The 18,356-nt window shown below is 44.9% G+C and overlaps 1 protein-coding gene across 1 annotated transcript in view; it reads left to right on the forward strand.

The window, feature by feature from the left end:
• Positions 1-523: 523 nt before the first annotated feature.
• LOC8034042 (protein quiver) overlaps positions 524-18,356 on the forward strand; it is a 49,399-nt gene continuing 31,566 nt past the window's right edge. The window contains exon 1 of the mRNA XM_029974485.4: positions 524-743. Within this exon, the coding sequence (XP_029830345.1) occupies positions 689-743 (55 nt within the window). The 5' untranslated portion in view covers positions 524-688. The remainder of the gene's footprint in view (positions 744-18,356) is intronic.

Here is an 18,356-nt window from a genome sequence, read left to right on the forward strand (position 1 = left end):
AAGCACCCGTACCGATATAAGAGTAGCGATAGCTCGCGACGACTGCATGAAAGCCAAGAGTGGCATGCAATCAATGCACCCGATGAAGTACAGGCATAATTCACTTTTTTAACGAGACCCCTCGCGCTGCTAATGCACCAGTATTGATCCTAGCTGATAATATATAATTTGAAGTCTAAAAAATACTTTGGTTAGTGTAACGTACGCGCTGACAGGGCAGCATTAATGTCAAATTACAATAATATGCAAACTATACCAACTTCTCTTTGCGCTAAGGAAAAAAAAAAAGAAAAATGAGACGGACATAAGAATACAATACATCAAAGTGAGCAATTCATCGGTTACGTTATGCCCGCGTCATTCTCAAGATAACGCGAGAGAGCCACCACAATGGACAGGCAACTTCAGACTGCCTTCACTCCCCAGCCAGCTCGACGACACACAGAGTTGTCCCAACCCTGCGCGACAACGCGGGCGCGGCTCCGCGGCCCTCCCCCTCCGCGCGCCCTCTCCCGCGCCGCCCGTCACGTGACCCCCGCCGTCGCCCACAGAGGGGGCGGAAAGAAGCGCCCAAGGCCTGATCCGAGGAGAGGACCTCACGCCGGGGTGCCCTGGGCAGCCTCGACCGCCAAGCCTCGTCAGCGGCGGCCCCACGTCCGTCCCCCCCCCCCGGTGCCAGACTCGGCGAATGGCAGCTGGGGTGAGGCGCCTGCTCTCCCCGGCATGGATCACTTGGGCCGCAGGTACGTGGACGGACCCGCCGACAAAACGCGAGCTCCGCGTCGTCGTCGTTGTACCTATTTGTGCGACGGCACTGCGGTTCACCGCCGATCCCGCACGGGGACCGGTGCTGTTCCCGCGATCTCGGCGGTCGGGGGATACAATCTCGCGGTAGGATCGGGCTCGCGCGCGCGCTCGGGCACATCGGCGGCGACGTGTTATTTCAAGCTGCTCGTCGACAACGAGTAGAGAGAAGGCCTTCGCGAAAACGCGCAGAGTTAGCGCTAAGCTGCGGGGTGCGCGCGCTGGTCGTCGATAAGCGGCGGCCAGCTCGCTGCGTGTCTCGGCGGTTTCGTGACTAGTCCGAGCCAACCCGTACTGCGGAGCGTTTCGAAGCGCGCTCGTCGTCGCGCTATGATCCGACGGCGTGTTTTCGGCCCCGCACCGACTGTCAAGTGGGCCGCTTCTCCTACCCAAGACTCCGGAAATGATCGCCGCGGGGCCGTACGTGGTCTCTTGACGCGTTGAGCCGACCGCGATCGCGCCGCAGACGCACCCCCTTCCCTTTCTCCCGCCCCCTCGCCTCCGACCCTCGGACACTGACGTCTTCGGCGATCGCCCGTACACGTTCCCCCCGATGTGTCCCACTTCGGAGCTCGCAATGTCTGGATCTTGCCACGAAAGACTCGCCGTGGATCGTAAGCTGCGGACTGCGGTTCCCTGCGAACGCGTGCTTCACTGATGTTCAACGCGACGGCACGAGCTTCCGCCAGGGCAGCGCAAAGCTCTCGCGAACTATCCACTGAAGGTCCCTATTGATCAACACAGCTAGCAGAGAGACGAGGACAGCCCCCGAAACGAGAACGACTTGCAAATTTAAACGGGCGCAGCAAAACATCGCAGGCTCCTCGACTGATCCCGATCTCTGAGGCCCCTGCGTTCTCGCATTCGCTCGGCCCTCCCCCGCCTTCTGTCGTGCTTTCCTCTCCCTCGCCGTCGGGCTTCGTGTGCGCGCCCGTAAATATGTATGCGACGGGAAGAGAGCGAGAAACTCGAGAGGTGCGGTGATTCGGGCTAAGTCGAACGGCTAGGATTTTCTCTCTGGGAGAAAGGATAATCAACCTGGGATGCTGCTAACTGGTTCTCCGATCTTCCCCGGGAAACGGAGCAGGCACCCGCATGCATAAGACTTTCGGCTCGGAGGGTTTATTAATGCGCCTGAGAGATGCAAGAGAACGCTGTAGCGCAGCTTTCACTGCCCCGATCACGCCGGGAGAAAATACAACCAGTAAAACACTGCGTAAAAAGAAAAAAGAAGAAAAAAATCGCGAAAGGATTTGTTTTTTTTTGTTACGCCGGCAGCACACTTTTGCGGAGCGCGCGATGTCGCGCTTTTTCGGAAGAAATGAAACGCAGCTGCACATTGCGTGTTTTTTTTGTTTGTTTTGTTCCTTGAAGAGGAGAAAGCCGCTTTTCCTTTACTGCGTGGCAACCGCGTACTTTTAATAGCGTGACTCTTCGAAGTCTTCGTCACTGTTCGATCTCCGGGTTGCCACGAATCGAGTATACTATAGTTTTTCTTCGGTGACGATCGTCATCGGGAGCGTTGAAATCGAATAGCAAGTTGTGACATTGTGCTTAAAAAATCGTCTGTAATGAACGAAAAAAAAAAAAAACATGTTTGGTGCGCGCTTAGCGGTGTTCCGCTCGACGGAACAAACACGAAAGCAGGTTGGGGTCGACACTTCTCGTTGCGTTTACGTTGTTTTGTTTCTTTTCGGTCGGCGAGCGGCCAAAGTGTATGCCGATGGCATCGACTCGGCTGCACTGAATCACGTGGTCCCACTGCGACAGTGAGCGCCCTCGGATAGCGCCGCCTGGCGAAGCGCTCTCGCCCTTCCCGCCCTCTCCTCTCTTTCTTTCTTTTTCTCCCTTTCCCGGCTCGATGTCCGAGCATGTGCTTTCGATTTGCGCTGGCCCCCGGTTTGCCTGTGTTGTCTGAGACGCCCGCTGTGTTCTGTGGTCTATAGAAAAAGCGCGCCATGTTTTTGTTGTCTTCACGGCCGGGAACACTTTTTTTTTTCTTTTCGTTACTAACTTCCTCCAAATAATAATAAAAAAGCTATTGATTACATGACAAAGCCTGAGCACGCATGACTTCGGCGTTTATACATTAAGGTGCGGTTCACGCATACGGAGCAGCGCGGCTAAATCAACGCTGTACTTCATTTCACCGTAACCCCGAGCGCCAGTCGAAGGCTCGAACACGTACAAACACCGACGCATATACTAAAAGTGCGAGTCACCGGGCATTCGCTGCATTTGATTTGTTTAGCAGACGATAGCACCAGTAGACAACGATGCGAGAACCTCCATAACGTTGCGGTTATGACCTTGTTTGATTCGTCATATCGGGTCGTTAACGTCGTCTGCTCAAGGTGGAACGAAGTACACAAACAGGCCTGATGCATCGCTGACTCGAACGTAACTTACCATCCATGCGTCAGCGCTGCGTCCCTTGTATCTGGCAATGTCAGTGCTGCATATGCAAGCTCAGCGCTATATCCACCGCTGACATAATGAGGCTGAGGTAGCGCTATGCTGTATGCGAGAACGGGCCTTTATAGTGTCGCGCACTAAATATTATCTCCGAAGTCAATTTTTCACACACAAGTGCATTCCAATAAACTAGTAGTTTTCATAACAGTATTTCTGACGTGAAAAAAAAAAAAAAAAGTTATGCTGAGAGCTGGGTGCCACGCATTAGTGCTAACTGTATCGCGTTTTTTACATTATATTCCAAAGTTCTCCAGATGTTTCATAGTTGCGATAAACCTGAAATTAAGGCTGGCAACAATGTAGAAAATTGTAACCGATTGATCGGCGACTTTTAATTGAATAATTGGTCTAACGTTGAGGCTAATAAAAATTGTTAAAGTACCGGGAAATTATAATTATAGCATTACGCATTTGGAAAGTGATGCAAGAGCAGTCGGTTTTAATAAAGCCATCAATTGTATTTACTAGTTTTATTTGGCATACATTAATTTCAAACGTTATGTGCTGGTAGCGGAAGTAAAGGACAGAACAAAATAAAATGCACACTCTTGTTTTCTGACATCAAGTTACAATAGTTGTTTGTTAAGAATTTCAAAAGTGTGAAATATGTGTTACTTACATATGAATATTCACTTTATGCGAATGTGAGAGGGTAACCCCTAAAGAAAACCCGCGCAGTGTTCGACTGATTTTTTACGTATAGATGGCAGTGCGATCGACAAACGGAAAACAAACACAACAACAAAATATTCTAAAAAAAAAAAAAAGCAAAGCAGCAAATTATTTACGAGTTTTCGACTGTAGTTTATTTTCACTTTTAGTCCACCTTGTTCTATGAGATGCTGATCTTTCAAGGAAGTACAAACAATGGTAACCTTAAATTTACAATCGTTTTACAAACAAGATTGACATCAAGTCAAAATGAATTATTTTTCGCCGATTGATCCTCACAATCATAATGACTAACGGTGCGCAAATATTATAATAGAAATAATAGTTGTTCTTATTATAGCAAATTTTATTGTACGAAATAACGCTCCGCACTTCGAAGGAACGTGGCCCCGGAAGAGCAAAAGACTCGCCAGTCATTTACAGTTCTTGATTTTTTTTTTTTTTTTTTTGACAGCGACGAAGATAATATTAGTGATTACTGAGAAAATTGGGGATCCACTTTTAATCTAATAATCCGTTAATAAAAAATAGCCGGTGAATGATGTAATAATAAATTAAACGCGCTTGGTTAGTCGAGTAATTCACAACCCTAAAAAAAAAACAAAAAAACTTTCTAGCAAGCTCAACCACTACAAAAAAAAATAATATTAACAACGGCGGCGTTGGGATTTAGAAATGCTGACATTTTCTAAATAAAAATGACAGAGTCATTAATCAGTAATGAGTCAGTAATCGGCTGTCAGACGACCAAGAATCAAGTTTTCTATCCCCATGGATTGGCCATTTCACATGTAGGAGGCACGAACTTCCAAAATGAATTACTAGTCAGATGTTCTTTTTAAGTGACATTGCCCCAAAAGTGAAACTTCGTCAGCGTCTTTTGTTTGCGCAGTTATTAAAAAAAAAAAAATGTCCGGAAGAAAAGTTATTTTGACCAAAATGCTATTCGAAGTGCAACCTAAAATAAGCCTAAACTTACGAAAACTTAGTACGCCTGCCGTTAAAATGTTGTTAAAACGTGCGACACTCTTTTAGCTGTGTATCCGATTGTTGCAACCTACTGCCTAATTTAATCTGATAAACCACGGGCTTACTGCACCGGCCATAATTTTCTATCTAGACCAACGACCTAAATGGGCTTTTTAATAACGACCGTAGGGAAACCGTGACTTCCTGCCACCTTGATAAACTTTTAAAGAAATATACACTAAAAGCTTAAAAAAGAATTGTTCCTTCTATATTTGATTTAGAACTTGTGACTTTATTGCTATTTAATTGGTTGTTACATTGCACTGATTTACAAGACATGCGAGCTTAGTATTTGTATAATACAGAAACATATTATAGGTACACGGGGAACCCAATACCGTATATCTACTATCTACAAATATATATATATATAAACATAACACCGAAGAAAACCTGTTTCTTATTTTCTCAATCTACCGCCACTGAACTCATTAAACTACTTGGGAAAAGTTTTAAACATCTTAAAGGGTTTAGGACATGAAAATGAAACAGGTACATTATTCTTAAAATCTTTTTTCTTCTTTCTTTAATAAGTGAAAAACAATGAAGATGTTGGCGCTTTCTTTACAGTACCGGCTACTCTATACTAATTGTCAATATATATATATATATATATATATATATATATATATATATATATATATATATATATATATATATATATATATATAGCGTGAACAACACATGGTAATGTACGCATATGTCACGCACATAAGGCACTTACTCAAACCGGTATACACAACCATGGATATACCGTACAAACTCCTGAACAATGATTTAAACAGTTCTAGTCGCATAAAGTCAATAGTTTTGTGCGATATCAGTTTCTGTGAGAAAGTCTCGAACAGCATGCAGAGCTCTCTTCTGCTGTGCCGGAGACGGCTATGGTCCCAATACTTTTGAAAGTGTGAGCGGTCGATTGTCCATTATTCGAAGCCGCGCTGCTCCAGGCGCCATCGTTCCCTTGAAAAACGTCCGCATTCAAGTATGAGATGTTTTACATCTTCGACTACGAGGCCGCAGGTGCATCCTGGGGATGTTGCTCGACATATCTTGAAAAGAAACTTCTTTGTAAATGCGACACTCAGTCGGAGCCTGTAAATTAATGTATCAATATTCCTTGGTAAATCTGTATGTCTTGAAAAGTTGAGATGGATATTTATGGCATAAGGAAGAGACGTTTCGGCATGTTCATTGAACCAGACGACATTTAATAAGCGCTCACGGAGGTCTTTGATTAGAAAGCGTACATCACGCGGTGAAATTGGAACCTCTTGTAAGTCCACGTTGTTGTCTTAGCGTAGCAAGTTTATCAGCTGTTACATTCCCAGGAATGGCGCTGTGCCCGGAAACCCACTGAAACACAATGTTGTGTCCCTCCTCTGTCGCGCTCGAAATTTCCCGAAGAATCCGATACACAAACATAGCATTGCGACCATGTGCGTTCATGGTTTGTAAAGAGGCAAGGGCAGCTTTGGAGTTTGTACACACCACCCATTCTCGAGCACTGTTGATCTGCCTAATAAAACTAAAAGCAGAAAGAATTCCCCGCAGCTCTTTGGGAGTTAATGACGTTCGGTGAGAGAGGCAGTACGACTCGCACACGTTTAGGTCAGGTATGAAGAAGGCAGACGCAGTTCCCTTTTCCGTCTGTGTAGATAAACGTGCTGCTTTTCTGTTTGCTGTACAAATGACTCAGAGTAATTTGTACAGCAAATCTGGGGTAGTGTGGTTGTCAAAAAAAATATTCGAGACGGATGTCTTGGTTGGACATAAGTGTAGCATGCATTCGTGCACCAGTCCTTTTCTTTAGATTAGTTGCAAGCGGATGGCGATTATGTTGTGTAGTAATCTTTAAAAAAAAATGTCTGAAAAGTTCTTTATACCGAAGAACCGAGATTAGAGCCTCTCGAGCTTCTGCAAATAATAGAACTCCCGATCTTGCACGGGGTACTCCTAAGAATATCCTTAGGCCACGTGTTACACTCACTAGAAGCTCCGCCTTCAGAGCGAGCTCGCTGGCTTCCGCAGTGCTTTGGTTTCGCGTGCCTGCGCGTTCACACTTGTGTTAGCAAAGGCAGACAGCTCGCGCTGAAGGCGGAGCCTCTAGCCTCAGCTTAAGGGTGAACGGAGTATAGCACGTAAATGTAGTCATGTTTCTAGATTCTAGGAAAGTCCATGTAAATTAGGTATTGAGTATGCAATGGTTTGTTTAACAAGGGCGGTGTGGTGGGTGCGGGTGTGACAATGTTGACAGTTCCCATTTGGTCTCCGCAATACAACAAAGGACATTGATGATACGATTCACTCTCGTTTCTTGCATAGCCATATGTCTTGTCCAAGGTAGTGAGCGATCTAACATGACGCCAAGAAAACAATGTTCTCTTACCATTTCAAAGACTTGTTCTCCCACGGTAATTTTAAACACTTTAAACTGTCTGCGTGTGAATAGAAGGACAGCCGATTTTGACGCCAATGGATCCTTCCTCTCTCTCTCTCTTAGAAAAGTCTCGATGACAGCGAGACATGCTTGTAATTGTTCTTGAATTATTTCAAAGGAAGAACTTGTAGCACATAGGCAAATGGCATCAACATAAATTGAGAAATGAAGAAACAATGGGAGAAGGTGAGTCAGTTATCCCGTCACTGCATCGAATAACGTCGGAGTGAATACACTGTCTTGTGGTACACCGTGAGGCCATTCGAGTTCCTGGACTTTCTTATCTGATTTCATGTCAGATATGTTCTTATCGCGCGAAAAATTTGAAATCTATCAAAGTATTCGATCTTTCACTCATTTATGAATTAGTCCTTATAGAACATGCAATAGTGAGGTTGCCTAGAGTTCTTTCATGCCCAATGTCGGTCACCAGGTCAGGAATACTATCTGTTATTCACCGACGTCGACATCCACTCATAGTTTCAGGAAGAATGTTGCTGGCCTCCAGCTGCCACTTTAGCCACTCGTTCACCAAGTTCTTCATCGCCTTTCCCATCGTTATCCCTGGAGTCCCATAGGACTTCAGGGATAACGGTGATTTCCTAAGCCTAGGTTCCAGATTTTTGGACAACCTCTGCTATTCATATGGCATTAAATATTTGCAGTAAAAAGGGCGTAAAATCTGGTGAGAGATTAGCTAGAGCACTGTGTGTGACATGATCCGGTTCAGTGGCGCTGCGCCGGCGCGTCGTCCGTAGCGCCGTTTTCAGATATTCCATGGTGAATGGACGGTCCAATTGTGTATCTGCATCAGAAGTATGCGTATCAATTTCCATTTTCGCATTCGCAGTCGATGTCTGGAACTCGGTAGTACTCGCTGCCGCCCCAGGTTTCGAGAACGAAACACAGAACTAGTCAGCCACAATCATCTCAGACCCACCACGAGCTACAGCCAAAGCACGGAAGGGTCGCGATCGAACCACTGGGGAATGTAAACTTCATAAGATGTTATATACCTTGACACCTCGGGTGAAAGGGGTCAAGGTTCCGCATAACTCTCTCCAAAAACCTTTGTAATTCTAGTCGCATCTGACCGTGAATTCATTGAGCTTCCTTGTATGCTTCCAGACATCCCGTTCGTCGGTGTCGACGCTCTGCTTGTCGGTTCAGACACTTGCGTTTGAGTGCGTTTGACTGCGTTGCGTCGAGAACCGAAATCGAGTCACCGGCACGTCTGTGCTTCATATGAAGCGCGGAATCCAATTCAAGGAATCATCTTGGCACGCGATATAAGCAGCAGGGATGTCCTGGTTTCTCGCTGCCGCAACGCAGTCAAACGCAGTCAAACGCAACTGTCTGAACCAGGCTTTAGACGCTCATATTGCCCGTCTACTATTCCAACGCGTCCCCGCGGAACTGGAAGATTGCGTGTCGCTTGCTTGAGGTTCTTGCCGACGGATCTTGTGAAGTCTTCTATTGTTGTAATTTGGTTAAAGCTGGCTTTGTGTGGATATCCACTATCTAAAAAAGAAATATATATAAACCTAATACCGAAGAAAATATGTTTTCTTATTTTCTCAACGTACTCACGACTGAACTCATTAAACTCATTATTCTAAAAATCTTTTTTCTTCCTTCTTTTTTTTTAATAAGTGGAAAACGATGGAGATGTTGGCGCTGTCTTCACAGTACCGGCTACTTCCATACCAAAAGTTAAAAAAAAAGTCTTAAAATCAAATTCTTATAGGTTACTTAGTATATACACCAAGTGTCGCGATTTTTAAAGCTTTAATAATTGCAGTTAGCGATTTACGAATTTTGATCAGTTTTGTCTGACGACCAGGAAACATTGCTCAAGTTAGTCACACCATGGTGCCCATGAACCACGTGATCATCATATTTAGTTTAACGACCTTCCAGCCTTTGCGCCCCCATGCCCGCCCAAGCTCGCCTTGTCCCGGTACGATCAAATACTTTACTAAGTAGGGTGCAACGCGGGTTACAACACAAGCAAAAAGAAACAATCCTTGTTTTGGACGCCAAGCCAGGCCTATTTGTCCGTAAAATAAAATCGTCTGACTAAAAAAACAAATGATGCAGAAAAAAAACGTTTAGGAATAATGTGTGACCTGTGTGACATGTCAGAGAAAACACATTTCTTCAAGTAAGATTGCTCTTCAATAAAGAAAGCAGTTAAAGTTGCTCCATTTATCTTGCCCGTCTTGATGATTTTTTTTCTTCTTTTTTTACATAATGCGTGCTCACTAGAGGAAGTAAGTTCAGACATTTAATGGTCTATCAACTTTGGTTGAGAATGCAGAATTCAAGAAATGCTCGATTTTCATTAGTTCATGCTACACAAAAAAGGTGTATTAAAAAAGACATGAAACGATTTTTCTACTTTAGCTAAATACTACTCAGAATCACTCCTTAACGTTAATAACTGAATAAATCCTTAGTTTTTCTTCGTAGACATAAACAGCCGACAAAAAGAAAAAAAAAATTCGAGAAATGTGAGCATTGTGCATCCCCTCAACTCGGAGCCAGAACAAGCCGCCACGTGGCCTAGTGCCTTTCCTATGCCCCCAACGTTAATCATACCCACGCGCTGAGGTTACCAAAGTAAAAAACGCGTCCTGAGCTCCAGGCATTGTTACGGCTATTGTCATCACCGCAGTGGTTGGGCACGAGCCACTACCCGGGTGTCCGCCGAGGCATTCATTGTCACGAGCCGAAGTCGAGTGGTCACGCAGTTCTCGTGTCCGATCCATGAGCCGTGCTCGACTGTCGTCAGGCGGGTGGTTTCGATCCCACAATTGCGTCATCAAGCTTTGCGAGGGCAAGACTGAGAGAAATGGTCCCCTTTTATCCTCGCAATTTCACTGCAACAAAAACACTTCAGAATCAGCGGTGGTCTGTGCGAGTATACTTATGCCAGGCTAGGACCAGTGCGCCTCTGCAGTCAATAAGATTCCAATCGGATATCGTTTCATGGCCCCTTTAATACCAGAACAAAAACTACAGTATTTAAAAGTCTGCAAAGTGTAGCTGCCGAAAAAACAAAAATTAAAAGAGCTTTGACACAGAGGAAAGCATCCCATATCATACATCATACTCAAACTTCGCTTTTTTAATGCTGGTACGTAAGGTGACATTGACAATTATTATTTTATAACAACAAAACGAAAAAATAAAAAAAGAAAAGTGAAGAACCGAGACAATGTAAGTAAATGACGGCTCCCAAACTTCATTTGCGCTTTAAATATTGTCTTTTGCCGCTCGCGCAAGTTACGCCTTTTCACAGCGGTATTACTGTGTACTAGAATACGTATTCTAGTACACTGTAGCGGTATGAGATAGGATGGAACTTATGCCTTCTCATAACCGTGCAGAGAAAAACAAACGTGGAATACGACCGTTTTGACGCCGAATGATTATGAAGCATCTCTGCTGCAGCCGCCAGACATCTGTCAACCGTGAGATGGCCGCGCTCTGCCCCACAGCGCCCTCAACGGCGTGCTTGCACATCGCGATCCTCTCATGGCCGCCGGACAGCACACCTCCCCAGTCTAATGCACCCTACCCGCATATAAATCGATTTATCCACGAAACTATGGTACCCTTTTTCAAAGCAAATTTAGCAGGATTATAGGAACATACAATGGGTCGTAGCAGTATAGTTATCTCATATTTTATTTTTGGGTGTGTCCTAATTAACTTCTTTAGGAGCAGGCTGGTTTAGTATAGCTACACGCGCTGCACTTTCTATCGTTTGCAGCGATTACGCAAAACCATAAAAACAAAGGATACTTTGGACGTGCTCTCGTCATCGCCCTATGTCATTTATTCTCAATCTTTCATACAGACAATGCGAACGCGTGCAGCATCTGTAACTACACTCCCGGCATGCACTCTGGAGCGTTAGTCGTTTTAACTATTATTACATTTTATTCCACTTTGATTCAAAGCACTTAAGGTTTTGGAAGCAACACTTCAGCTAGTACCCTTCAAGCCGCTCGGAAGTCTAGCAGCCACTTCTTCAATGCCCATTTTTTTTCTCTATCTCTCTTAGTGCTTAGAACTTTGTTCAAGATGATGACTACAGCATGTCAAACTTCTATTATGAAGAATTTAATCCACAACAAAATTCTGTAAAAAAAAGAAGTTATCAAAAGTTTTGCAATCTACTAAAAATTACAGGTCCCGTTTGACCTTCCTGCATGAAGTTGAGTTTGCACTCCCATGCGTGAACCGGCTAAAATTTGAGTTAGTGCTAAATGTAAAAATAAATCAATAAAAATAAAATGGTTACGTTTACTTTTAGAAGATTGAGGTTTTGTAGTCAGAAAGTGAACTGATTGAGTGTCACCAATGCTGCTGTAGTGAAACGCCGGACGCCGGCGTTTCGCATTCGAAGGCGTTCGACGATTGCAGTGTAGACAAAGGCAGCTAGCTTTAGGTCTACCCACTAATCAGTCCAATCAGAGCTCGGCATTCTGACGTCCCCAAGCGCTCTCGTCTCCTCCTCACCCTCAGTTTCTCGTCGCAAAGCTCTGGGCTAAATTTGGTACTGGTCAATCTGAATGAATGAAGCCTAACGATAATTAGTTCCTAGTTTGAATTGCACACAACATACATTTGATTTTTCTTTCTTTTTAAATAGCGTTGCGTTTCAGATTTCGGATACAACATAACCTTAAGGTGAGCCATTTGGGAACGTCAACGTAATCAAAACGCGTTTCAAATCTGCAGATGCTTGAAGAGGTCTGAACTTACGCCTGAATAATCACGAGAAAACTTCCTTGTCTTGTCTATTCGAGTTGGCAGTAAACAAGCACTCGCCGGCTTCTGCTGTGTTTTTCCTTGTCTTTCCTTCAAAACTGAAATTCTGCCATCAAAGCTACTAATCTGCGTGGTGAGGGTTCGCTTGGAAAACAAACCGATTCTTAGAAACGTGGTCCTTGTTACTGTAAGGTCTAAGTAAAACTTAAAATAAAATAAAATTGGATATGTAATCTCACAGGCAAACACTTTCGTTCGTTTTTCTTCTGACCATTCGAGTATCGGAGAAACGCATTACACGAGACGATTGCCCGGAATAACACCACGCTAATGTGCTCGCGTTAATTTCGTGGCCTTATAAATGACTCTACAAAGTCACCCAGAAATTACAATCTGGCGGCCCACAAAATCAAAGTTGCATTTGGTTTGTTATGTCGGGTGTTTCGATTCACCTAAAGTCACTATAAAACCTATGCTTACAGTATCGGCACTCCAATTCCAGATTTGTATTTTTATGGGCTCTGTGTATCTCCGTGCTTAGTGCAAAGTGCGCGCATTTTAAGACCGTTGCGACTGTAAAATACGTCTTTCTGAGCTTTAGGCGCGGTGACAGGAAGCTCGGGCTATATATCTTATTGCTCTGTCGCGAACTGTTTTAACATTTCTGGAAGACGGAAGGCCGTTGCTTGCGATCTCGGATTAAAGCCTCTGATAAACATTAACTTCGATTTCGGGCACCGAGATGACTGATGTGTAGTTTGTTTAGTGACTCTAGATATATCAATCTACACAAATCTTAGAAAAGCGCTGCAGCTTGTTTATGTTTTATTGGTTTCAGCATATCTTGAAAATGCTAGAACCACCAAATGGATAAACTCGGTAACTGTCCAAATTGACAAAGTTTTTTTTTTTTTTTTTTTCTGGCTGACGAAATGAGTAAAAAGGCTAACTTCGAGGTTACGTCTATTATGGAACATAGGAGACAACGTCGAAGCCGACCAACGTTTTTAAAACACAGCTTGAGGTCCTTCTGCGCTGGGAGGAGACGTTTGTTTAATATTTAGAATGATATATCTCTACTGTGGAAGAAGTTGGTGTATCAAAATTACCGAAATGAAATACGGGGGTATGTGTTGGCGTACCCTGGCAAAATGCAAGTTTATATAAGGAAATAAGACACCACCTTATATTTTCTGCAAACTTGTTCGAAACATAAAATTCGTCATTCAAACATAACTAATTAACTGTGTCTATAGTGATAGTTACAATTCGAATATTGTTCCTGGTTTGCTGCCTGTTTAAGCAGTTCTGGAAGTCCGGAAACGTTGCGGTCATCTTATTCTCCAATTGAAAGGAACGGACAAATAGTTTTTTTTTTCTTTAAACAGCCTTCTCTTTTTGTAAGACGACTTGTTAACTATTGGAATAGAACTTACCGCGCACTCCAATACGTTGAGTGTTAACTATACTTTGCAAATCCCTTGCTCATATGAAAGTTCAATAGAAACACACCCTTCGGAAATGCCTTTTTTTTTACATAATTGTTTTTTTGCTGAATATAAAATTATATTTTTGGTTGATGTGCTAATTCAGAAAAATGCCCATCTGTACACTGGGCGACACTGTTAGCGCGAACAAGCAATTTCCTGTTTTCTCTTAGAATCGAAAGGCTGTTAATAAAAGTACCAGTGTGACAGAAAGTGCTCATTTGGGACACAAACCAAAGTTATAAATTTTGGTGCCCGTTATTGCCCTGCCGATGTAAAACTCGAAAAAGCGCAGATGTCACGTTCGCGCTAACAGTGTCACGCTTAGTGTGCAGTTTGTTTTCTTCTGTACGCATATGGACATGGCAAACAATTTAAACAGTCTTTGTTTTCTTTATTTGCATCTTATCAATATTTAATATTACTTTCGTTTATACGGGAACCTTACACGGACTCTGCTTGCTCGTGTACGTGTTGGTGGGTGCGATCAACACGTACACGGGCTTGCTACGGTGCGAAGAAAGAAGCCACCAATGGTCGCGCGCGCGACCAATGGCGTCGCATTGCGCGAAGGGGAAAAGGGGGGGGGGGGGGGGGTTCAGCCTCCCCCCCCCCCTCCAGTGCGTAGGGACGGAGTCTACGCACAACGGTAGGAACTACCTTATTGGTGCTATCTGCATTTGACAAAATGTTTAGGCCAGGTGATTTCTTTTTTTTTTTAATTATTATTAAGTCTTCTTATCCCACAAACGAATTGAATTTATCGCTTCTCTAAATTAACAGTCCTTCCCTCTCACCTAATAAAATTTGAATAAACGTGTCTTAATAAAAGGAAGAATCGTTTCCAAGTGATATTAGGGTGGTGATGAGACGGGCTCAAATCGATGAGTAAAGAAACCCTTTAGAAACTGTTTTTCGTGTTCCTTTTATAGTATACAATCGTGACGTAAGCGTGGGGTTTGTAAAGCACTTGGGTCCATGCGTTATCGGCAAGAGGAAGCAGTGGATTGTCTCGACTCTGAGTACTTGCACAACATCCGGCTTAACGTTGAGTGCAAAGTTGAATCAATTAGAGCGTAAAAATGCATTTACATAACCAGAGCTTATGCGACGTTGTCAAGGCACTTTCCGCATCGCTCTCGAACGCACTTGCGCGAGTGCGTGATTTTGATTGAAGGCTTGTCTGCACACGGAGCGTGTGCGAATGGGACACACGACGAAACCGCGTAGTTTCGCAGCGGCGTGGGGCTGCAGTAAACAGTGCTATGACCTTTACAACGTCTCACAGGCTGCGTTCCCATGGATGCGGCCGTAGCGCATCAGATCAAGATTTCAGTAATTTGATTGGTAGCAGTAGATCGGTAGCAGGAAAAGAAGTAGGGAGCCAGTGTGCTTGTGATTGGTCATTGCTCGACTCGGTGGGCTACAATCGCATTCGTGTAAACTCAGCCATAAAAAAAAAAAAATACTTGTGGGATTAGTCTTTTCGTGCCTCGTGGGCTTGCACGCGTAATACTGGAAAGTTGCCTCAGACAGTTTCTGCAGACTGCCTTTCTTATGACGTTTTAGCGGCGAGGCCGCTGCTTTACGCTTGCTCAGGGCGACGTGGCATGACTAGGTCACAACTCTGAGACATGTCTTCGCTTCGTCGGTCCACCTTCCTCTCGTGGCGAGAATCTGAACTGTCGAAGAGGGGGAATGAGGCTTCCTGCGAAGGTCAGGCGGAACTGATTTCCAATCACCGTATTCGGGTGGATTGCGGATTCGCCGGCAAACTGGAGATCTGTAGCGACGGTGTGCAGGCCTCTACGAAGTGACTTAGTGTTGATGCTAGCGCCGCACCTGATGTCGTCTACGAAAACTGGGGATAGGGATAGAGCTATTTATTTTAGCTGAATAGAGCCATGGCGGCGAGAAAAGGAATGTCGCCCGTACCACGAAGGCCTGCGGCACAGCGTCTAACGATAACACAAAAGAATCGCACAGATGAAAAAAAAAAAAAAAATGAAACAAGTGATGATGATGGTTAGCTCGTGGGCGAGCGGAAGGTGAATTAAGAATTCGAGATCGAAAACTTGCTAGAGTCTGTAGGGAGGGCGGACCATATATCCACGTTTAAAAGGAGAGGGGACAGGACAGAGCCGTTGTGCCAGCTCCCAGTAGCCGTGGTCCTCCGATGTAGTTCCCGATACGGACCGTAAATCGGCGGTTTTCGAAAAACCCCATCGAGCGACATTGGCGGGGATTACTTCTTGGTCACAAAGCGTTGTAATTGTATCCGAGTTCTCACCAAGCGATGACGCAGCCCTCGTATCCAATACGGGATCAGTGTGCGTACCCCAACGATGGAGGACACGGATGGATAGCGCAGCGTAGCGCGCCATTGTTCGGGTACGTAGAGTGATCCCGTATTGGATACGAGGGCTGCGTCATCGTTCGGTGGGAACTCGGATCCAAATGCAACGCTTTGTACCCAAGAGGTGGTCCCCGCCAATGTTGCTCGATGGGGCTTCTCGTACCCGAACAATGGGGACACCAAAGGCACCAACAGAAACGAAGTGGGAGGCTGAGGCACGGAGGAGAGTCAGGGAAAAAGACGTTCTTTGATGGTTTGAAACAGCCCGAGGAAAGCCGAATCTGGTGCTTTACAGTGACAACAAAGAGCTAATATCAGCTGGAACCGAGCTTTATGACAACAGTTTGGGCAGTCTTTTGTTATTCGAGGCACGAGCAGCCGGGGCCCTGCGAACGTTACCATACTGATAGAGATTCGACCCGAAGGTGGCGTCTATATCTGTCGGGCCTGTGGTAAAGACGATGAGACACTAGAGCATGTAAAATATTGTAGATAGAGCATTAAAGAGTTACGTACCGCATATTCTACAAATTGGGGACCCGGACGTGATGACTTAAGTCGACCACAATCCCAAAACGACGTAGAAAGTTAGCTTCGATAATAGAATGGTCGACATCGGCTATAAGAAAAACCCAACGAAACAGCCTACGCGAACCGAAGTCGAGTGTCAAACATCTTTCCCCATATATCTGTATCGCTGATCCGTTCACTGCTTGGAGTGAGAGAAAATCACCACGTCGTCGGCGATCTTGTGGGGTTTGTGGGACCACGCAAACCTTTGCGCCTGTATCGACGAGGAACCGGACTTCTGTGGTGCGATCCGTAAGGAGGGAGAGGCGGCTTGTCTCCGAGTCTACCACGCCTGCTGCCGAGGGCGGGTGACTGACTCGTTTTCCGCGAATGAGCAGGGAGGGTGAGGCCTTTGCGCTTGCATGCCGATCTTGGTGTGGTACCAGCATGTCCTCGGTGCCGGCGAGGAGCGTGGGCGACTCGACCGTGTGAAACAACGTTGCGGGCTTCGTCTTCCAAGAGTTTGCTGTTCTGCTGAACGTAAGTTTGCTAGCTCGTCGGCGAGTTGATCAGATTTTTAGCAAAGTTGAAATATGCGGTATAGTTTTATAAGATATAATTTTTTTTACTTCATGAAATTGCGAAAGAACTAGAGCTTGTTACAGGGTAAGGAATTAAGACACGGAAGCAGACATTCCTCTCAACTTTTACCTCATTTTCATCACTGTGTGTAAAATTTAAAGACGGATTAGCGAAACGGCCGCGAGTTCGTTGATTTGGTACGGAGGGAATGCCGGGATTTTTCGTACAGCCAACGTGTGAAAGCACTCAAATACCTTTACTCATTCCGATTTTTTTCCCCCGCAGTGCGCAAAACATACCCAATTAACTTATTTCAAAACTCGAAGCGCCTCATCACGGCGTATTGCCACATTATGCGTTGTGGGAATCAGTGGGCAGCAAGATCCATACGGCGCTCCGCTCCTGGCCCACGGATTCCCAGAATGCAACGCGCGCGGTGACGAATGTATGGAAGTTGGTTGGTTGGAAAATGTATTTATTATAATTATAAAATAGAAAACTAAGCTAGCCGATCTTGACTTAAGTCAGCTTTTTTGACCGGATACATTTATGGAAGTAGTCGATTGAAAGTATATAGCCTTCCTCGAAATGCAGAGTCCTCCAAATGTAAACACTTACATAGCTCCAGGCTCGCGTCACGTGGAATCGCAGCGGCAAGATCTGCCAAATGTTAAAACGACCCTGAAAAAAAAAAAAAAATTCAATCGCGTAATCTTCATAATGCGCAGTGACCGGGGGAGCGAAAACGAGCGAAAAGTAAACAAAATCAAAATATTTCGTTGCTACGTAGATTCCAATTCTGAGCTCGAGGACTCGCCAGTACTCATGTTTGTTACAGCCCGTTCCACCTTACGATGGACTGCAGAAGACGCTACGGGTCATCGGAGCCAATCAAACGTCGTATGAGTGTCACGTGACCTTAGGAAGGGGCAGCGACGCGCGGAGCATGTAGTCACGTGATGCGTTGGCACCGCCTGATTGGTTGGAATGACGGGTAACGTCTACTGCAGTCCATCGTAAGGTGAAACGGAGTATAATGGATTCCGAGTCCAGTGTTGCCATGACAAATGATCCTAGTCCCCTGGATGTTAACTCCAGCATAAATATACTACATCACGTTTGCCCGTACAGCCAAGGGTGCATTGATACACAAACGCCGAAGACAAAAGAAAGCAGATAAACAGAACAGCCAATTTGAAGGAGTTTCCGAAAAAAGAAA

This window comes from Ixodes scapularis, unplaced genomic scaffold, assembly GCF_016920785.2.
Source record: "Ixodes scapularis isolate PalLabHiFi unplaced genomic scaffold, ASM1692078v2 PGA_scaffold0__279_contigs__length_252992795, whole genome shotgun sequence".
NCBI lineage: Eukaryota > Metazoa > Arthropoda > Arachnida > Ixodida > Ixodidae > Ixodes > Ixodes scapularis.